Source organism: Mauremys reevesii, linkage group 6 (genome assembly GCF_016161935.1).
Source record: "Mauremys reevesii isolate NIE-2019 linkage group 6, ASM1616193v1, whole genome shotgun sequence".
Lineage (NCBI taxonomy): Eukaryota > Metazoa > Chordata > Testudines > Geoemydidae > Mauremys > Mauremys reevesii.
The window spans coordinates 129,399,918-129,422,455 of record NC_052628.1 but is presented as its reverse complement, the minus strand read 5'-3'; the positions used below and the strand labels follow the sequence as shown (position 1 = coordinate 129,422,455).

Sequence of the window (22,538 nt, the reverse complement as noted above, 5' to 3'; positions counted from 1 at the left end):
CAAATGGTTCAGCCCTTTCACAGAATGAAGTTTGGAAAAATATGTTTTATCCAAATTAAAAAAATTCGTAACCATTTCACTGAGACGTTCTAGCACTGACGTTGAGCCTAAGAAGGAGCCAGAATTTACCAATGTACATTGCCAAAGAGCCACAGTAATACATCAGTAGCCTCGCCCCGGCTTCCAGCTGAGGCGGGCTCCCAGCGGCTCAGCTATTTCGTGGCATGCAGGAGGCGGGGGGAGGGGAAAGGAGGAGCGAGGGCATGGCAGGCTCAGGGGAGGGGGTGGGGAGGGGAGGAGTGGGGGCAGGACCTGTGGCAGAGCCAGGGGTTGAGCAGTGAGCACCCCCTGGCACATTGGAAGGTTGGCACCTGTAGCTCCAGCCCCGGAGTCGGTGCCTAGACAAGGAGCCGCATATTAACTTCCGAAGAGCTGGCCACCCCTACTCTAGTGCCTCTATGCTCTGGAACAATCTTTGGAAGAGTGTCACCCTGATGTCAGGAATTTGCCGTTTGCAGTCCCTGTGAAAAGCTGCCTCAATCTGGCCAAGTTATAAACCAATGAAAACTGGAGTTTGTACATGCTCAGTAGAGACATATTAGAGTCTGGAAGCGAAACTCTCTGAATAGAATCTCAGGGTTGGAAGGGACCTTAGGAAATCTAGTCCAACCCCCTGCTCAAAGCAGGGCCAAACCCCACACAGATTTTTGCCCCAATCCCTGAATGGCCCCCTCAAGGATTGAACTCACGACCCTGGGATTAGCAGGCCACTGCTCAAACCCTCAAGATCTCATCTGTATTAAGCATGCTCCATTCTGGGGATGAGCAGGACTTTCCAGGCTCCTGGAAGCCAAGGGCTGTTCTGACATGAGGCACAGGCACTGCAAGCAGGGAGACCGTCTCATCTGTGTGCGCCAAGACCGCGTGCTGGCCAGCAGCCAAGAGAAGGAAAACACAAAATCGAGGTTGCCTGTGCAACCTCATTTTGGCCCCTTGTGTGTATGTATTGATAACTCCTGCATCATTCAGTGAGCAGGATGAATTGTGCTAAGGGAATGAAGTCAGGGCTGCACAGTTAAGGAGGCTGTGGTTGCCTTCTGTCTGACCCAGACACACTTGTTTCAGAAGCTGGACAGTATAATGAAGTGAGGCAGAGGACTGCAAGAGGAGAAAGGATGGTCTCATGGTTTAGAAAACTAAATGCAACCCTTGAGTACTGGATATTCCTGTCTGTGCCACAGAGTTCATGAGATTATGGGCAAGTCACAATTCACAAGTAGCCACTGTTTTCTCACTTTTGGGTGCCCAATCTGGAGTCTGATTTGTAAGAGTGCTGAGCACACTCAACTTCAACTGCAGTCAGTGAGAACTTTAATGAATTCCATGTACTTCGAGCAAAGTGCTAAGTACCCTGAAAGAGTCAAGCCATAGACGTCTCTGCCCATGGAATCAAGCAGGGGTCCTTTATTACACATGATCATGTAAGAGGCTATCATAATGGATAAGAACCAAGGGGGAGCTGCCCCACTCCCGCAGAACAGGGGTTAAAAGTAGCCCTGGGGAGGGCTGCGGCTGGGAAAAGGAGGGACAGCAGCTGACCATAGGTGGGCCAGCTCCATGAGGGCCCAGCTGGCCCTGATAAGAGGGCTGGGGGCCAGGAGCTGAAGGAGTGTCTCTCTAGCTGTGGAGGACGAAGGGCCTGGCTGCCTGGGAGAAAAAGGTACCTGGAGCTGGAGCAGTGCTGGAGAACAGGGCAAGGGAGTTGGGGAGCTCCAGCCTGGTAAAACCCCAGGCTGAGGCCTTGGTGAAGGTCTCCAGAGGTACTGGGGCTGCAGAGATACAGCCTCGGAATAGGCAAAGGCAGCAGGTCCTAACTCCCTTGCCAGTGATGAGTGGCCATTACAGACTGTGGGGGCTAGATGGTGACTGGCAGTAGCCATTGAGGCAAGGTGGGGGTAGAGGGTTGGGGGTTCCCCTGGGAGGGGAGACCAGTGTGTGGGGGTACTGCGGTGGGCAGAACCCCAAGGTAAAGAGTACTAGGGTCCGGGAGGGACATGGGGGCCAGCGGCAGGTGAGACACCAGCCAGTAGGAGGTGCTCCCTATGCTGGAGAGCTAATTCCCAAGACAACCAGCAGGAGGTGCCGCACTGATGAGTTGTCGCTTCACTACAGGGCCAAATTAAGAATTCCTAGAGAACATTAATTCCCCAACAACAATATGGGTGAAAATGAGACAATCACTAAGATCATGAATGAAGTCACACAGAAAAAATGATAAAAAAAGAGAAATGCCATACAACTTGAGGGCAAACATTTTTAACGAAAACCATCTCTCCGTATCGGACCTCTCAGTCCTCATCTTCAAAGAAAGCCTGCGCAACACCTTAAAAACAAGCCTGGGAGTTTAAATTCATAACTTTGCTAGAAGCTAAAAATCATGGACTCAAAGACAATGGATTTATGACTCATTATTACAAGCTGTGATTCACTAACCCTCCTTTTTCATACTATTGGAGAGGTGTTAACTCCCCGCTTCACCTTGAATGGTCTCTTGCAAGCTCCTTATGCTTAACAATCTGTTTCATGTTGTATCTAGCTGTGACACTGCGTACCTTTCCCAGACCTAAGGAACTCTGTGTAAGCAACAGATGTCAGTGCAGTAAAAGATATTACACCTGTCGCTCCAATATTGTGGGATCAGCACAGCTATAATATTGCCAAATTAGGAAATGCCGGAATTCAGGTTGAGTCTCTGACTTTGCAACTCTAGTGTTCTTTTCTGTATGTAATTTCACTTGATAACTAGTTATTCCCTAAAATTCTGCAAAAAGGCACAACAAAGGCTCAATTTTCAACATAAACCCTGGACTTCTAGACTTGACTACTTGTTCACTCAACTCTACTGTTCCCAGCGTTAGTCTGCTAATGCCTCTGCATTTCCTTTAAACGACAGAAAATACTTAATGGGCTTTGTAAGTTCTCCATCTGACCCTAGTGTGTCCTTGATGGAGATCCTGATACCTTAGAACCCAGCCACTTCAAATTCTACACGAGAGTTAAAGATCAATCCAAAGTGAAAGCACTTCACTGCACTCTATTATTCCGAGATTCTAGCTTTAGAAGTATCATTAAGACTTAACAGTAAATTCTACTGTGCATATATTAAAGACCTTAAACATTCAATTTTTAAAACTGACGAACATTGCTTCAAGTACAGTCATTTCCTAAATGAGGCAAGCTCGAACAAGACAGCTGTTTGAGTTAAGTATGCCCAAAATTTCTAATTAAAACACAGTGATTTAAGAAACACCACGTACAAAACGTCTACTTAACCAATTTAACTCAAAGATTCCAAAACTAACTTCACCTCTGATGAGACCACGCCAGGAAGACTGCAGCATAAAAGTAATGATTTCCAAAGTTATGAACAATCAAAAGAGATGGTTTAGAGTGCTTACAGCAGGAGCTACTGCAATATTAGAAGAGAACCAAGAACAGTAAGGAAACTCAAGTAATTTGCTTCTGGGCTGAGAAAGTTGTAAAATGAAATTTAAGTATTATGCATAATTGCCATCTTGGCCTTTACTACAGCACTGCATTCTCCCGTGCTGTCATCACAAATGCCTAATCATATGGACTTCCAAAAAATTACATGAGAAATGTGTTAGCGTCCTAAATAGTGACTGCGCTTTCAACTTGAATTTTTTAAGCAAAAAAGGTTACAAGATGAAACTTATTCCTGGACAATAAGGTAAAACTTTTAGTTTTCCCAAAAGGATCGTTAGTCAGCATCTCTTGACTTAAGAAAGTTTGTGATGGAGAGGTTGGCATGTAACCACAGTTAAGATTGAACAAGAGTCACATTTAATCCAGACTCAGAATTGAGGCTGTCTGTGTCCCAAGATGTGGTGCACAAGACCAAGTTTCTAAAGTGACAAATTCCAGGTCACTAAATGCTGAAATGGGACCTTCGGATTGGCACATCCTGCTTTGTCAGTACCATCAGTACTCCAAGGAACCACAGGATGATCAGGGCACTGATGATCTCTACCAAGTTCAGACTGATGATTCCACTCCACCATCATCTCATCCAGCACACAGTAAGGCACACTGGGCCATCACTTAGCACAAGACACTCAAGTACATGGGTTGACTGGGTACTAAATGCATCAATGCACTGAGTGCTAGTTACCTGGAGTGTTCATTCTGCAGGACAGGAGCTCCACATCTGAGGGGCTAACCTGGAGGGTTTTTTTTTTTTTTTTTTTTACAGCTAGTTGTAATGAGGAAGGAAGAGTTCTGGGCCTGGCTTCAGAAACTTTATGGGATGAAGTGAGCTAAACCCTAGGGCCTAGGTCATGAATCCTTTAAGCACTTAGCATAACTGGGCATGGTTTGCATGGCACTTTGAGGAAATATGGAGCATCTTAGCCCTCCATCAGTGAGGCAGAAGTACACATGTATCGAAGCTTAAATGGCATTTTCTTTTCCTATTGGTTAGTTCACATTATTTCTATTATTCAAATGACTATTTGAAAAGAAGGGAAATTCCCCAGACAAAAGCATTACTTGAACTAGCATTAAGGTTGAAAGGAATGCTTCACTGACTTGAATGTTAGAGATCTTACAAGAGCATAGCAGTTTTGGTTTTTTTGGCTAACACTGAATTTTCCAGTTTCTCAGACAGAAGAAACCTAAGAACATTGTAGTTTTGTTAAAGACACATTCATAGACAGGAAGGTTAACAGTCACAGTCAAGCAACCTGTAACACACACTTTCCATTTCCCCTTGTTACCTTCTTACCTACAAACCTTATTTCTTTCATATCCTACTCAGGTAAGTGATTAAAGAGGAGGCTCCTACATATGTTTCTGACTGGAATTTTTTGAAGGCCTTTAAGCAGTCTTTAATTGGGAATGGTAAATTATTTCTTCTGGAGATTGTGTACAGCCAACACAATGCCAGATTCTGTACAACCACTCTCTGATTACAAACCCTAAACTGCCTTTAGTGTTATTCACTGATGCGATAAAACTGTTATGGAGAGATAAAGCAATCTCCATTTCTGGTGTTTCTTTGGCCTGAATAGGGGTAGAGACGAGGTAGTTTGGTTAACCTTAAAATATGAGATTCCTGGCTTAAAATATTTGGGGATTTTGGATTGTAAACCTTTAATTCCTGGAGTGATTTTGCTTAGCCATTCACCCACAAGACTATCACCTGCTTGTAAGTTTAACTGAACTTCCTAGTTCTTAATGTTTGCTTTTTAATAGAGGCCTTGCAAAACAAATTGCAATTAAACACTCAAGTCACCACATTCAACCTTATGTCCAGTTTAACGTACAAAGTTCTGCATGGCTGCATCAGCCTGAGAGTTCTCTGAATAGAGGAACTGACTGAGAACCTACATTTGTTTTTCCACTCATATTTGTAGTTATTAAAAATTCCTCCACCTGGAGAAGTGACTATGGAAAAAGAAACATCACTAAACAGCCAGAAATTGACTTCAAATTAAAAGCTAAAACCTTTTGAGATGTGACATACAGTGCTCTAAGCAACTCAGAAAAGTAGTAAGAGACAAAGGTTTTGGGTTTGGTTTTTTTTGGTTTATCTAAGTTCTTTTCAGCTCTAAAAATCTTAAAGAAAGACCCATCTCAGAGATGATTGGCCAATGTACTGATTGGCCAACTACGAAAAACACACAGGTAAAACTTTGGAAATGCCGTTATTTGAAATTCTATTGCAATAGTGGTAACTGAACTTGATCCACTCATTAAGACTGCAGGATGATAATTTAAGTCAGGGAGAAACTACACCCTAGCCTTCAGGCCACTCTGATACCCAAAGAACGGACTACAATGGTTTGGAGTCTATTATTTAGGAAGTAAAGGTATCAAGTATGTGTACAAGATGCAGTGAGTAAAATGCATACCTCAACTATGTGATAGTTCAAAGGGATCTTGTTATTTCCTGGATAGCTCAGTAGCTGTGCAGCACTGCAAAAATAAATATATGTGAATTAGAATGCAACACATTAGATATGGTCTAGGTACCAAGAAATGATGATTTATGGAATAGTTCATTTTTTTGCAGGAAGACTGTCAGATTGACAGGTCTGAAGACTGAAGTCAACTATTTACACACACAACAGGTGCAACACAAGCATCAGTGCAAGCTTACCCACAGATACGCTTGAACCATAACCTGGAGGGACATATTTCCATGAATATGCAATTCTTGAATACTCAAACTACTAACAAAGATACCATCTAGCATAAGTTTCGTGGTACTCTGCATAATGCTGGTACCTGCCCACCTGAAAATTGGACTGAAACCAAACTCAGCTCATATAAGCCAGACAAAAACCTGTCAGTCAAAATTGCCTTGCCTGGATTTGATTCATGAACCAAAAAGTGAAGAGTCTCTCTCATTAGCAAGTGCCTGCCGAGCCACTTCCCCATGGCCCTTATTTTACTATTGATATTTGAATATAGAGCGAGCTAATGGAAAATACAAGAGGCCTTCTGACTTTTGCAGTATCGTTTAATGAACGCTTCATTAGCCAGCATTTGTCCCAAAGGAAAATAATGCCACTCTTCAATTACTCTAAGCCTAGTCCACTTGCACTAATTTCTAACTACCTCTAGATAGTCTTTCCACTTTCCTTGTGGAAATTCAGACAGGAATCCTCCTGTTAATTGTAACAGTCAAAGTCTTCACAAGAACACAGGATTTCTAGTTTCTGTGGAATCAGAAGCTGTACCAGTCATTGTGCAAGAACCCTTGCCACAAACACAAATCCTGCCTGTTTATCACTAAGGCTACTGGCTCTTTTTTGGAAGTAATTTTAAATTTAGAATCTTAGAGGAATGCCTGTTTTTCTAACTTCCTAACTTCTTCATCTCAAGCTTTTGGGCAACAGTCATTTCAGGATTTTAAAGGTCTCCCGTGAAAGTCATGATACTCAAGACAGAAAGCTAAAAAAAATTCAGGAAACAGTATCGTGGTATCATATCACTATTCCTTTATTCACTCAGTGAAAATACTTCTTACCACGTTTTTCTCTCTTTCCAGTGGGATTTGATGATGCAGTGAAGATTCTCTTCTATTACAAATCTCTCAACTGAATGACTGCCAGGCATAACAGGACCCTATTAAAAAAGGAATTAAGATATATGAAGTCACTGTTACACGTTAGAAAAATGACTCGTTCTATTATACCCACCTGGAGAAGTGAGGAAACAGACTGACAGAGTGAGAAAGGTACCCAGAAGTCACCTATTACAGGACAGGTCCAACAAGGAAAATAACAGAACACCACTGGCCATCACGTACAGCCCCCAGCTAAAACCTCTCCAGTGCATCATCAACGATCTGCAACCTATCCTGGAAAATGATCCCTCACTCTCACAGACCTTGGGACGCAGGCCAGTCCTTGCTTACAGGCAGCCCCCCAACCTAATACTCACCAGCAACTACACACTATACCATAGAAACACTAACCCAGGAACCAATCCCTGTAACAAACCCCATCGCCTACTCTGTCCCCATATATACTCTAGTGACAGAGGACCCAACCACAGCAGCCACACCATCAGGGGCTCATTCACCAGCACATCTACCAATGTGATATATGCCATCGTGTGCCAGCAATGCCCCTCTGCCATGTACATTGGCCAAACTGGACAGTCCCTATGTAAAAGAATAAATGGACACAAATCAGACATGAGGAATGGTAACATACAAAAGCCAGTAGAACACTTCAATCTCCCTGGACATTCAACAACAGATTTAAAAGTTGCCATCCTGCAACAAAAAAAACTTCAAAAACAGACTTCAAAGAGAAACTGCAGAGCTACAATTAATTTGCAAACTTAACACCATTAAGTTGGGTTTGAATAAGGACTGGGAGTGGCTGGCTCACTACAAAAGCAATTTTCCCTCTCGGTATTGACACCTCCTCCTCAATTACTGGGGGTGGACCACATCCACCTTGACTGAATTGGCCTTGTCTACACTGGTTCTCCACTTGTGAGGTAACTCCCTTCTCTTCATGTGTCAGTATATTTATGCCTTATCTGTAATTTTCACTCCATGCATCTGAAGTGGATATTTTTACCCACGAAAGCTTATGCCCCAATAAATCTGTTAGTCTTTAAGGTGCCACCGGACTCCTCGTTGTTTTTCTAGTTCTGATAATTATTCACAGGGATTTAACACTTTGCTGTTGGGTATAAAAACTTCCTCTAAGCAAACAATCTGTTTCATCGAGTGTTTTAAACTGCTAAAATACAAAGGGCTAGTTTCAAATAAAATGACATCCTTAAAGACAATTTCCAACAAAACACAGCAAAGAATCCTGTGGCACCTTATAGACTAACAGACGTTTCGCAGCATGAGCTTTCGTGGGTGAATACCCACATCTTCGGATGCAAGTAGAAGTGGGTATTCACCCACGAAAGCTCATGCTGCAAAACGTCTGTTAGTCTATAAGGTGCCACAGGATTCTTTGCTGCTTCTACAGAACCAGACTAACACGGCTACCCCTCTGATACTTGACAACAAAACACAGACAGCACTAGAACTCATATCTAGGTTTTTATATCAGCTTGTCTTGTTTGTAGATGAGACCTCTAATACCCAGCTAAAATTTCAGCTGTGCCTGTTTTCACCAGCTACTGGTCATTTTCACCACTCAATGTTGTTTTTAACCTGAGCTTCCAAGAATATATTCAGCACTTCTGTACAATTTCATCCTATCATATTCCCCACTGCCCCATACACCACCTTTACCCCAACTGCTTCTGAACATAACACAAAATGGCTACAATTCATAAGAGTTACTCCACACATAAGGATCACATCAATACTGCATCCTTTTCAGCTACCGCAAAGAAGGTCAGACTATGTCATTCATATCAACTAGATGAAACAAGATTCGAAGCACCCCCTTCCCATATTTATAGCAAGCAAAGTTGACTTCTCACTTCCCACACCGGGCAGGCTTTTCATGTTTACAGATATGGTAAAGAAAGGGTTACATAAATATACTAAAATAAATAGACAGGAGTAGTTCACTAAATGTATGGCTATTTAATGGTATTGCATTCTCAGATTACACCAATGGTCTTTGAAAGGCAATCAAAGGCAGCGAGACAGTTACTTGCTCTTCCCATAATGATTAGGATACCAGCTCCTGTTCACAGGCAGATTTATAAAATATTTTTGAATCCACATGAGGTCAAAATTAGTGTGTGTAGTATTTGGCACTGTTTAAAAAGTTTTTAAGCAGAGAATACATGACAACATAGTATAATGGTTTTATTGATGAGAGTCTGGCATAAAACTGCACTACTCACAAAATGCAAAAGCCACGAGCTAGGCCAACCATCCCAAATGAGTACCAATAAAACATTTAAACCATGGTATCATATTCAGTAATATGTGGTATGCATGTACAACTTCTACAATTATTTTATCAAATTTAAAAGCTTCATGGAGGTTTTTTTAATGTACTTCTGCCTGTTAAGCCAAGTGCTGCAGTTACCATGCACCCTAAATGTACAAGGCTCTGCAGGTGATCCAGTAATTTTACTACACTTCAAAGTGCCACAATTCAAAGTCGGTTATTTCAAGCACTAGGTCTCATCAGAAGCAGAGATTCTCCCATTTTCAACAGTATAAAGATCCTGTTTCTAGCTCAGCAAGGCAGTGTAACAGACTTGAATGCTGTGACTTTTTTGCAGAAAAGTTATTCATGCTCTAGGACAGAAAATTGCCCTCTTTGGGCGCAGGTACATTTTGGTGGAGGGGAGAAGAGGACATTCTGTATTTGGGGGAAGGTTTCCCTGGCAAACTTTTTAAAAAACCCACTCAGCTGTCTGAAGCTACTCAGGGGTTTGGAACATCAGAAGTCATCTCAGTGAGACAGTGAGGTAGCTAAAGGTGCACCTTAAATTCATTTAATCATATATCTTACACATACGTTATGACATATTATAAATGTTTGTATATGTTAAGATATTAACTCAGGCAATTTTCAATTGTCAAACAAAGTTGACATGTATGATAACATGAACTGCCAAAGTAAATATTTCATGTTGGTGTCTTCCCAGTGGCATCAAAACATACAGCATTACAGCTGATCTTCACACTCCGTAAAAAGGGGGAAGTCTCACCCTGCATTGGCCTGGGTTCCCACCAACTTTGTGACCCTTACTTTAGATTTAGATATCAGTATGTAAAACCCTCGCTTTCCTCCACCTCCTGAAGATCACATACCTCAGGATCATCTGTGTAGTCAAACATTCTAAAGATGACTCTCGGCATAGGGTAAACTGAATCTTCAGTGTGAGGTGGTGGAGTGAAAGGAGGCAGATTGTGCTGCAGTGCTTCACAGAGGATGCTGTCAAAGGCAAGATAGGGCCTCAGAATGTGTCTTTCCTGCCAGCGATCTTTTTTCAACTTCTGAATCTGAGCCCAAAGGCAGTCTAAATACTGAAAACAAGACAGGAAATATTTTTAAATATCAGATACAGTATCTCAGGAAATTACAAAATTCTATATCGTCACTTGCAAGAGCTTAGTTTCTCCATCAGCCACTCCAGAAAGCCCTTCAGAGCACCAGGCATTTTCAAAAAAGGATTTCTTCATTACCGAACTCACATATTCAGAAAAGCAAAGCATCTGGCTAGGCTGCTTATTAGCAACCATCTATTCATTTAGGAGATAAAGACTGATGTTTGGTTCAATTTAGTAATTCTATACACAGAAGAAAGTAGCCTTCATAGTTCCACATATTCACAAGTGTTGTCACTTAAAATTCTACTGCTAATAAAATACCCCAGTGCTCTACTATTGTTAGTGATGGGGTGCATACAAGCCTATGATACATTCAACATAAGCAGGAGCAGCAGCAAATTATTTCCTAAGTCACAAATGAGAGAAAACAAGGGAAATACTGAGGGAAGAGAGAATTGCTTCTAAGTGCAGTTTTCTATGTTTCGGGTGAACAGAAGCTATAACAATTCTTATTTTCTGTATTTCTTGACTTTAGAGAACAAAATTAAAAAACTTTGTTAGAAAATCTTTCAGAAATTGATCGATACTTTATTGACTCAGTAATGAGCACTTTTAAATATGCTACATCCCTATACACTTTGCATCTTGCCTGTAGCTTCTCAATATCCTGGTGGTAGCATGTTCCCATGAGGACAGGGAGTGAGGAGTCAAATTCCCTCTTTGCTTGATGATTGGGGCAGGGAGGCAGGCAAGAGGCCGGACCTATCCATTTTTTGCCACAGACTCAGCCCCCTGCACCTCCTCTTCCCCCCCAAGGCCACAAGAAGCGGATCCTGTCCCAGGTAAGAGTGGCCCAGAGAAGCTGTGAGGAGCATGGACCATCCACCTAACGGGGGTGGGAGGGGCCTCACATACCCCAACCCCCCCCCCCACCCCACCCCGAGCAGCCCCTGGCCCATGTCCCCTCCACCCAGGGCAAGTGGAGGGTCCGTGGCTCCTCACAGTTGCCTGGGCAGCTCTTACATTGGCCCAGCTCAAGCTCTTCGGCCCCACTGCCAGGCCAGAAGCCGGAGCAGGGTATGAGCCACGTGGGCTGCTGTGGACCCTCCACCTATCCAGGGTGGCGGGGGGGTCACGCAGCATGGACCAGGGTCTGCTCGAGGCCCCCATCCCAGCTTCTGGCTTGACCGGGGCCTCGTGACCCCTCACTTTTAAGCAGAATCCATCGCCCCTGCCTCTTACTCAACAGAGCCTACGCTTACTCTGTGACAGAGCTTTTCCTGTGAGCTTCAGAGACACACCAAGCTTCAGAGCCTAAGGAGAGGCTACAATCTTGAGTGGGAGGGGTCAAGAGTACTGAACACATTCACTGAAGGGGGAGCATCTTTCCCTGAGTCCCTTGTGCTGCTCCATTGCCTGCTATGTTGCCGAGGGCCAACAGCCCTGCATTTCACAGGAAAACAGTTCCTTTGATTTCCCACATGAGGTGGCCAAGCTGGGATCCCTGGCCACCACTATCAATGCAACTCTTCATACCTGTCTTCTAGGGGGGAAGAGTGGGAGTGCTGCCTGTGCTTCTTGCCACACGACAGCAGGTGGGGTCCTTTCGAGAGTGAAGGAGACAAAAGACAGGCCACTCAGAAATTGAACCTACTGGAGAACACAAGACAGCTGCCAAGAAGGAGGTCACTGAAGGGCAAACAGTGCAGGTTCCCTTTCTGTCAAGGTCAGTGTTGTTTTCAACACAATGCAACTCTCCCAAATGATGACTAGATAACTAGTTACATCATGATACTCAAAAAAGGGAGCTTCCTGCAGTGATCTCAGTTTTCAACCACTGCTCAATTGAGCAGCAAGTGTTTTCCTAAGTGGTGTGCCAGAAAGCAAGTGTCTCCCCATAGAATGACCAAGTTTTGCATAGGTTTAGACCTGAGAAATTGAAGACAGCTGGACCTAGAACCTACTGGGGATAACAGAAAACATGGGGAAAGGGAGAAATATTTGCTTCAACAAGATAATTTTCAGAAGAAAAAAGTGCTTTAGCCCCATATTTTTCTACCTTTGTTACTACATAGCAAATAAAATCCATTTACCTCTTCTTGCGGATGAGGTTTGTCAGCAGACCAAACTTGTAACATGGGAACATGGATCTTCTGACGCCGTCTATTACACATAGAAAGAAAAGCTATCCCTTTAAAACCTGAAATCTAGACAAAGTCATGTTTTCTATTGTGCATGTACAGCATTTGAGCTCCTCAGCTGAGTAGCTTTGTAGTAAGCTAACATTTACTAATCTGTCAGGTACTATTTAAAGTGCTAATATGGGCTGTCCTTGCTGCAACGCTGAGTTAACTCATCCAGTTTATAGTGGACATTTCGCAGCACAGAGTGACTATTTGCAGCATCCAGTGTTTGAAAAGAAACAGAGAGGTTGAGCCCCGATCACATTCTTAGCTTGAGTGTTAGCAGCACTCAAGCTTCAACCCATAGCCCAACTAGCCAGCAAGCTCAAGTTTAAAGCACTATTTAACTTAAGCTATAGATCTGTATGTGGACAGGAGTTGGGTTGGGGTACCACACAAACTAACACTGCAGTAAAGACAAGTCCTATATCTTTAATGAGCTGCTGTTAAAGGAACCCTCAAAACGATCCAAAATGAACAGAGTTCTAGTGTTTTTGCATCACAATTATAAAAGCTAAACAAGTTTTGGAAAACTGGATCTACTAGTATGAAAGAGGTGCTTAAATCATTTAGTGTTAAAAAAAATCCCACAATCTATGCCATTTCACTGTGTCAGACTTCTGAGAATTATCAAGTTTTACAATTTTAGATTACTTTTGAATGACCAATAAGCAAAGCTATTTATTCTACATTTCACCAGGTGTTAGGGTAGAGGGGATTGATGTTGGCTGTAGTCTTACTTCAAATAGCTTTCAGTCTGGGACAAAATGCGGTCCATCTCAGCGTCCTTCTTCTCATACAGTTCCTTTCCAACCCAGGGCAGAGATGACAGAAATGCAAACACATACCAGTCACATCGCACCTGCAGAGAACAAGGACCAAAAAAAAAAAAAAAAATTATGTTCCATACTTTTAACAAGGAATTTCTCAAGAAGCATCCCATTTTACTTGGCAAGGATTAGAGAGAATAAGTTCCTTTGAATACAATGGAAAAAAATCACCTAGAATCAAAGAAATAGCCATTACTTTGGAAGTGCAGCTATACTTCAATGCTAGTTCATAGAGCTACCAGAACCCAAAGATGTGTTCAGCAGCTCTGTTTAAAAGCGTGAATGTATTTCAACGTGTGGATATCAGATATATGCATGTTCATGACATTAAATATCTGGATAACCACACTTAAGTTAAGACAAAGTGGTCGAGGTAGTATCTTTTAACTGAACCAACTTCTTAAAATAATTAGTTGTTAAAAGATATTACCTCACTCACTTTGTCTTTCTAATATCCTGGGACTGACATGACTACAACTACACTGCATACATAAGTTGGTAAGGTAAAAATATTATGCACTGGCAATGATTGTAATGATTTAGCAGTCAACTTAAAGACATTACTATAAAGGAATCTTTATCTCATCAATATTTTAGATTAGAAGCAGTAAATATTTTTTTAAAAAAACAAACAATTTACTTGCTACTGTGTGTGTTCTTTGGCCAGTGAAACCAAACACTGACATACAGGTTTTGTTTCAAACACTGCAGGAAAGCATAATAAAATTCCATTGTCTGTTTTTAACACAGTCTCAGGTTCTCATAAAATATGTAGTTTTTAACATTAACATTTTGGTTCAAATTGAAGTTGACAATTGCTTTTCAAAACAGAACTATGCTTTAAAGGAATAGTTTGTAAAAATGGCCTCTTTCGTCATGAGTTCTCCCCAATAGGTGTATTCAATAGCATATCTGCCAACTTTCATAAAGACAAGACCTGTATTCAATTATGACTTCTGTATCAATAGAACTGAAAGTTAGAAAACAATTGCATGTGAAAAGTCTGTTTGAAGACTGTCAAACATCCAGCTAAGGGTAGCATAAAATCCCTCTTTACCCTGTAAAGTGTTAATTCCTCTTTTACCTGTAAAGAGTTAAGAAGCTCAGATAACCTTGTTGGCACCTGACCAAAAGGACCAATAAAGGGAGAAGATATTTTCAAATCTGTTGGGGAAGGTTTTTGTTTGTGTCTTGGTTTTTGTTCTCTTCGAGTCAGCAAGGAACCAGGGCAGGAAAAAATACATCTCCTTAAGTATACCTGGACTAAGCATCTAGTATTGCAGAAATAGTAAGTAATAGCAAAGAAATGCATTAGATTATCTTTTGTTTTAGCTTGTGAATTTTCCCTGTGCTAAGAGGGAGGTTTATCCCCGTTTTTGTACCTTTAAAGTTTTACCTAGAGGGGAAATCCTCTGTGTTTTTGAATCTTTTGTTATTCTGTAAAGTACTTACCATCCTGATTTTACAGAGGTGATTCTTTTACCTTTTCTTTAATTACAATCCTTCTTTTAAGAACCCGATTGATTTTTCACTGTTCTTAAGATCCCAGGGTTTGGGTCTGTGTTCACCTGTATCAAGTGGTGAGGATATTATTCTCAAGCCTTCCCCAGGAAACGGGTGTAGGGCTTGGGGGAATAGGACTCCAAGTGGTCCTTTCCCTGATTCTTTGTCTAAATCACTTGAAGACAATGGAATTGTATGGGTGTCCCTGAGGCCCTCATCTGGCCTTCAGAATCTTTACATTACCGATGATGACACAGAAGAAGCAAAGTGCACAATCTGATTCTCATAGACCATGGTAGATTCGCATGGCCGGCTGTTAGACAATAAAATGTTTTTCTTGTAAAACTGGGTCGTAATTAATTTGAAAGTCACTGAGTGACAAAAGCCATTTTTAGAGTCATTCAGATTAGATCAGTATTTTAAAGTTTCAGACACAAACTTGCAGAGTCTGAGGATTATGTATATGCCAAATTTGAACGTAAAGAAAGCCATCTGAGCCAACTGACTGTATAGGGGCCAAGTACTTACTTTATTTTTTTCTCCAATTACCACTGCTACCTTCTAGCTATAGTCAGCAACCCATTTAGGGAATTTACCATTGCACCAGCCCATTTTAACCCCTTACATTGCTGGTACTGTAAGTGCTGGGCTGTGAAAAATTCCTGATAGAATAGCAAGTCATTCACAAAGTAAAGACTCCTTTGCTTACCTGGGGCACGTCTTCCTCTTGACTCACACTCACAAAGTTCTCAAACATGGCTACCATTGAAGGCGCAGCTATTACATGACAATTCACAAGGTCAGATAGAAAACGAACCTAATAGGTAAAGAAAAGTTCTGATGATACATTTTTAAACTATTCTCTTACTACAAACTTGCTGAAGTAACTGCAAGTCTGAGACTTGACAACAAATATAAATATTCATTCAGCTACTAAAACAAACTACTAGGACCAAAAAATTACTAGCACTTGCCTAGTAGCACAAAGGAAGCATGCAGTGTAAAAAGAGCCCCTCCCTGAACAACACACATTTTAAGCCTTGCGCCATAAACTATGTCACAACAGCAGCAAAGAGTCCTGTGGCACCTTATAGACTAACAGACATATTGGAGCATGAGCTTTCGTGGGTGAATGCCCACTTCGTCAGATGCATGGGGTATTCACCCATGAAAACTCATGCTCCAATACATCTGTTAGTCTATAACAGGGGTCGGCAACCTTTCAGAAGTGGTGTGCTGAGTTTTCATTTATTCACTCTAATTTAAGGTTGCGCGTGCCGGTAATACATTTGAATGTTTTTTAGAAGGTCTCTCTCTATAAGTCTATATATTATATAACTAAACTAGTGTTGTACTGTAAAATAAACAAGGTTTTCAAAATGTTTAAGAAGCTTCATTTAAAATGAAATTAAAATGTGGATCTTATGCTGCCGGCCCGCTCAGCCCACTGCTGGTCTGGGGTTCTGTTCACCTAGGCCAGCAGCGGGCTGAGCAAGGCCTGCGGCCGGGACCCCGGCTGGCAAAGGTCCGTCAGCCAGAACCCCAGACCAGCAGCAGGCTGTGCGGGGCTGGCAGCCAGGACCCAGAGGGCTAGGGGTGGGCTGGAGGTGTCAGGGCAGAGGGGGGGCTGGGTATGGGTGGGGGTGCCAGAGTCAGGGCTACAGTTGTGGGGGGGGAGGTGGAGTCAAGGAGAGGGCTGGGTGTGTATGAGGGAGGTACAGGGCTCAGGGCTGGGGTCTGGGGGGATGCAGGGCTCAGGGCGTGGTGTCTGTGTGGGGAGGGGTCGGGTGTCAGGGCTCAGGGGAGAGGGCTGGGTGACTGCCCCCCTAGAACTTCCAACCCCGCTGCTCCTTGTCCCCTGACTACCCCCTCCTGGGACCCCTGCCCCCAACTGCCCCCCAGGACCCCACGCCCTATCTAAGCCTCCCTGTTCCTTGTCCCCGGACTGGACCCTACCCCCTACCTGCCCCTGACTGCTCCGACTCTTATCCACACCTCCATCCCCAAACAGACCCCCAGGACTCCTATGCCCCATCCAACCGCTCCCCACCTCCTGACAAGACCCCCAGAAGTCCCGACCCATCCAACCCCTCCCCACTCCCTGCCTGCCCCAACCCCTCTCCACACCCCTGCCTCCTGACAGGACCCCCAGAACTCCCAACTCATCCAATGCCCCCAGCTCCTTGTCCCCTGACCACTCCCTCCAGAGGCCCCCCACCCTAACTGCCCCCCCCCCAGACCCTCCTTGCTCCCAGTCCCCTGACTGGCCTGACCCCTATTCACCCGCTTTCCCCTCACAAACCCGGGACTCCCATGCCCCATCCAACCCCCTGCTCCCTGATTGCCCCCTCCAGAGACCCCGCCCCAACCCCGGGATCCCACCCCTCATCCAACCCACCCTGCTCCCTGACTGCCCCTACTCCTTATCCAACCCCCCCAGCCCTGGGCCCTTTACCTTGAGGCTCCACGCAGAGCCAGACACGCTACCCTGCGGGAGAGCACAGCCCCGGCCCTCAGAGCGCTGCGTGCGGCGGCAGCATGGCTCCAGTTGAGCAGGGAGCGTGTCTGCCTCCCTGCGGAGCCAAATGCTGCCCCGCGGGAGTTCGCAGCCCCAACCCCCAGAGCGCTGCACGTGGCAGGGCTCCAGGGGAGGGGCTGGCAGCTTGCTGCGCTCGGCCGGCGCTCCGGCCCCGGAGTGCAGACCCCACGGCTTGCCGTGCCCGGAGAGTGGGGCCATTTGCCCACCCCGTGTGCACGGCTATGCTTCTGCTCCCTGCCCCCACGGGGGGAGCAGAGGGCAGAGGAGAGCGGGCCGGGCTGGGAAGGATTTTTAATGGCATGCTGGAGTCCCGGCAGGCTCCAGTGTGCCATTGAAAATTGGCTCGTGTGCCGTCTTTGGCACACGTGCCATAGGTTGCCGACCCCTGGTCTATAAGGTGCCACAGGACTCTGCTGTTTTTACAGACCCAGACTAACATGGCTACCCCTCTGACACTACGTCATAACAGTTGCTCTCTAAAAGAATGAATTAAAGTTATTTATTTTGGGAGGAAAAATCTCTTGCACACCTCTCATCTTCTCCTAGTACACCTATGGAATACTGCATGTTGACTTTAGAACAGACCAGTTTCCCCAGTATCACAATTAGAGAGATCCTACTTCTCGCAGGTGTAACAGAGACAGCACATCAGATTAAGGGGAAAGGAGCATAAGAGGTGAAAAAAAATACTACTTACTAAATACACAGCTTCATTATACATATTGGCTTTCAAACATTCTTTGAGCTGACGAATCATAGCTTCTACAAATTCCCCACCAAAATTGTAGTTCCTGGCGTTCAACAACCCAACTAATGTTGTGTAAACGGTAAGCTTTTCTGGTAACAGACGTGCACTGATTTAAACGCAGAAAAGAAAAAAAAAATATTGCATCAGATGTTAATCTGTGTCATATGCATTAATATCCGTCAGTGGTAGCCTCTGTCTCACACTGAAGTTAATGTGAATTGGATAGAACTTGTTATTGACAATAAAAATGGCATAAGAGCCTGGAATGGCATTTACTGGAAATTTTAAACACTTTATAGAGGTGTTTTGAAGACTATTTTATTAAGAGGCTTTGAAATTTTAAAGCCAAAAGACAGCATCATTTTACAGAAGATTCACAATTTAATTTTAGTGAACCAGCAGCTGAACTTGAAAGGGTCAAAGTAGATTTTAGGACAGAGTCCTAAAACCTTTTTGTAGGTTTAAAAAAAAAAACTAAACTAGAGTAGAAATAATGATTCTCACACCCTCGTCTCATCCCTTTCATATACATTTTTATATCAATATGACTAAGCAGTTCAAGAGCTAAAGGCTGTGAAGATTTTTATGCTCTACTAAAAAAGTACTTTTTGTTTGCCCTTGTGTAATTCCTTTAAATACAGTGAAACATCAGGAATACACAAGAGACTTTATCCTTTCTGTATCTTGTGTAAGATGAGGTGCATTCTGCATTGCATATAAAAATGTTAAAATTTAAACACAAAAAGGCTATTGCATCAACATGACTGATTTTAAATGGAAAGTGCTTAAGAAATTCAAAGGGATAGTTCCGATGATAGTTAAGGAGACGACCTAAATTATGTTTTGTATTCATATGTACTTCTATATCTTGACACTTGCATTACTGTTGTTGGAAACAAATTAACTCCTCGACTAAGATTGTAACTTGCATTACAATTGTCAGCAAAGTGTCATTTGACCACACATTCAATTCTAATTTCACTTACCCTGGAGCTTAGCACCTCGTCTTACACAAGACACAGAGAGTATAGAAGTGCAACACCAAGGCCCAGAAGAAATGCCACTAGTTGACAGCTTCACCTGAGGTGGCTCAGCATCAAGACCCTCCCCTGCAGACCCACCCTACCAATGAGGAAAGATGGCTTGCTGTGGTGGGGAGTAGGTCTGGGACCCTCTGTCTGCTTAACTGCTCTTGGAGCAGACTAAGTCCTTAAGACAGGAGTGGGCAAACTTTTTGGCCCATGGGCCACATCTGGGTATGGACATTGTATGGCAGGCCATGAATGCTCATGAAATTGGGGGTTGGGCTGCGGATGAGGGGTTGGGGGTGCAGGAGGGTGCTCCGGGTTGGGACCGAGGGGTTCAGGGAGTGGGATCAGGTCTGGGGCAGGGGACTGAGGTGCGAGAGGAGGGCAGGCTCCAGGTGGTGCTTAACACTGCTTCTGGGAGCTGCTTGAGGTATGTCTCCACTCCGGCTCCTGTGCAGAGGCGCGGCCAGAAAGCTCTGCGTGCTGCCCCTGCAGTTCCCATTGGCTGCGATTTCCGGCCAATGGGAGCTGCGGGGTGGTGCTTGGGGCGAGGGCAGCATGTGGAGCCCCATGGCTGCCCCTATGCGTAGGAGCCAGAGAGGGGGACGTGCTGCTGCTTCCAGGAGCCACACAGAGCAGGGCAAGCCCTTGACCCTGCTCCTCGGCTGGAGCACCGGAGCGAGGCAAGCACCGGACCCCGCTCCACAGCTGGAGTTCGAGGGCTGGGTTAAAATGTCTGGAGGGCCGGATGCATCCCCTGGGCCACAGTTTGCTCACCCCTGCCTTAAGAGAATGCAGTGTGTGTTAGTTTTTCCTCCAGTTGTTACTGTTGCCAATTTCCTTGGCTAAAAGTAAACTTAAAGTGCCAGTAATGGACGAGCTGTTCATACAAACATTTTAAATATGTCATGTATGTTTGAAAAGCATTTAGTGTAGATAATACATCATCACCTGGCTCCACAAATCTTTTGCATACATACACTGTACAAAGAATTCTTAATATCTTGCTTTTGTAGTTTGGCAGATCAGCCTCCAAGACACCAGCTAGGCCTTCCAAGTTGCTCTCCAAAGAAGAAGTACTCTAAGAAAAGAGATAATTTGAAACCCATCACAACCAAATCAAGGGATAGCCAGCCAACCCTTCAGTAACAAGCCTGTTTGAATGGAAGATTATTTTATTGTGCTCTTATTGATAAAAGATAAATCCGGGTAAGAATAAAATTTTGTTTTTTAGTGGGAGTGATGTTTCAAATTTCATCTGGCTACACGAGATATTTTTAGTTTGCTGAAAGTAGAGAGGAGATAAGTAGTAAGACAAGGAAGCAAGCAATACCTCCTGAATTCTGCACTGTTGAAGGCAGTCCATTTTTATTTCTTTGTTACTCGCAATCTATTGCAAATATATTAAGGGTGGGGGGGGGACCATCCTAATCTCATTTAAATGTTTTTAAAAAGAGAAAAACTAAAAAGATCCCTTAAGTAGCTATAGCCTGGATCTTGAAACATACAAGGGCCTACCATCCAAGTGAGATACCTGTGCTGCCATGCCCCCTGAAATTTAAAGAATTAGAACAGTTCTGTACTGTATTTAATTGAAACATTGCCAATTAGCTTTCCACAAAGGCATTTCTAAGGTTTTTACTATTTCAGCAATCTGGACAGCAGGAAAAGTTAGTGAGCATACTATTCAATTAATTTCATCAGTGTTCAACAAGCAATATATCCACAGAGTAGTATCCAGTTAGAGCAAGGGTTCTCAAACTGGGGGTCGGGATCCCTCAGGGGGCCATGATGTCATTAACCCCGCTTGCCTCCAGCATTTATAATGGTATTAAATATATTAAACAGTGTGTTTAATTTATTAGGTGGGTCCCACTCAGAGGCTTGCGATGTGAAAGGGATCACCAGTAAAAAAGTTTGAGACCCACTGAGTTAGAGCTAGCAGAATAAGACTAAAGTATTTATAGAAAACTGGGTGAAATTAAAATTAAATTAGCATTTACAAACACTAACCAGTCAGTCCTACTTACTACTTATTTTATACCTTATTTCGTTACCTGGCTTCATGCCATTTTTTCTTCTCTATAATACACTGAAGACAGTTCCAGAAAAAGATCAGTCTATCTCCTGTTTTCCCCTTCTCTCCCTGTCCACCCTCCCTTTTTGATTCCCATCCATAGCAGTTGGGATCCCTGCATGTGGGATCTTCCTCTTACCCTGTATTTTGTTTATTCCTTCCTCCATCAAAATCCCTCAATAAAAATCCCGCACTTCTCTTTTTGAATTTAATCCATCAGTATCCTTTTCCCCCTCTGACACCCACTCACTAGATTGAGGACTGCACTAGTAACCACTGATACAAAAGTCTCAATTCACGTACTAGACAGCGCTCTCTCAGAAGCCTCAACTCTTACATCCAAGGATTCAAAACCAATAGCTCAATTTGTCAGAAGAAATTGCTACTCATACCTTCTCTCCCACTCTGCATATTAAAGATTCCAGTCTCTCTTCAATTTCAGATGGCTCAGATGTTCTCCTCCTTTTATGAGGTTGTCCTCCTGTTTCAATACATTCATGAAACCAAGAATACCAGTTAAATAAGTCCTTGACTGCTTTAAAAAAAATTCTGAACAATTCTGTCAGCCTCAGCTCACGTTCCAGTTCTGTACTATAATAAAAATTACCCACAAGACATTCAAGTGTTGCTATTATTTAAGGCAGACCCAACAAACATGAAAACAAAGCTAACATATTAATTAAAACATATCCAGTTTCTGTAGCCATTTTACTCTCTAGGATTGTATTCAGAGAATCAAGTCCTTTTCACCCTCTTATTTGAAAGAAGTTTTTGGAAGTGCATTTCTGCTTAAGTGGCAAGATACAGTATCAGTGGTACATGCCGAGTAAGTTAAGCATGTGTTATAGAGTTAGCAGTACCTAAATACTGCTCATCTGAAGTACCATCTGGGATTATCTGGCACCAAAGATAACATGAGAACATGCTTAAGCAAGGATGCTCATGTAGCCTTTTACTTATCAGGTTTTTTATTTTGGAAAAAAGACTAGACAAACAAGCAAACAATCACTAAAGACCTTTTAGAATCGATATTAGTTAAACTCAATGCTCAGATGAAAATGTTGCTAGCAAAAGTAGTAGAGTTCTCTGTCTGTACGATTGCATCAAG

The 22,538-nt window shown here is 43.3% G+C and overlaps 1 protein-coding gene across 2 annotated transcripts in view; it reads right to left on the bottom strand.

The window, feature by feature from the left end:
• The window catches only part of NCBP1 (nuclear cap binding protein subunit 1), a 50,018-nt gene that overhangs the window by 22,177 nt on the left and 5,303 nt on the right, over positions 1 to 22,538 (bottom strand). The window contains exons 2-10 of one of the 2 annotated variants that reach the window (XM_039544467.1): positions 21,823 to 21,911; positions 20,334 to 20,434; positions 18,275 to 18,431; positions 15,748 to 15,855; positions 13,446 to 13,567; positions 12,616 to 12,685; positions 10,283 to 10,498; positions 7,055 to 7,152; positions 5,934 to 5,997 (exon numbers count right to left, since the gene is read on the bottom strand). In XM_039544467.1, coding sequence (XP_039400401.1) covers positions 5,934 to 5,997; positions 7,055 to 7,152; positions 10,283 to 10,498; positions 12,616 to 12,685; positions 13,446 to 13,567; positions 15,748 to 15,855; positions 18,275 to 18,431; positions 20,334 to 20,434; positions 21,823 to 21,911 — 1,025 coding nt within the window. Of the gene's footprint in view, positions 1 to 5,933; positions 5,998 to 7,054; positions 7,153 to 10,282; positions 10,499 to 12,615; positions 12,686 to 13,445; positions 13,568 to 15,747; positions 15,856 to 18,274; positions 18,432 to 20,304; positions 20,435 to 21,822; positions 21,912 to 22,538 lie in introns of those variants that run through there. The other variant, XM_039544468.1, reaches the window with a different exon arrangement.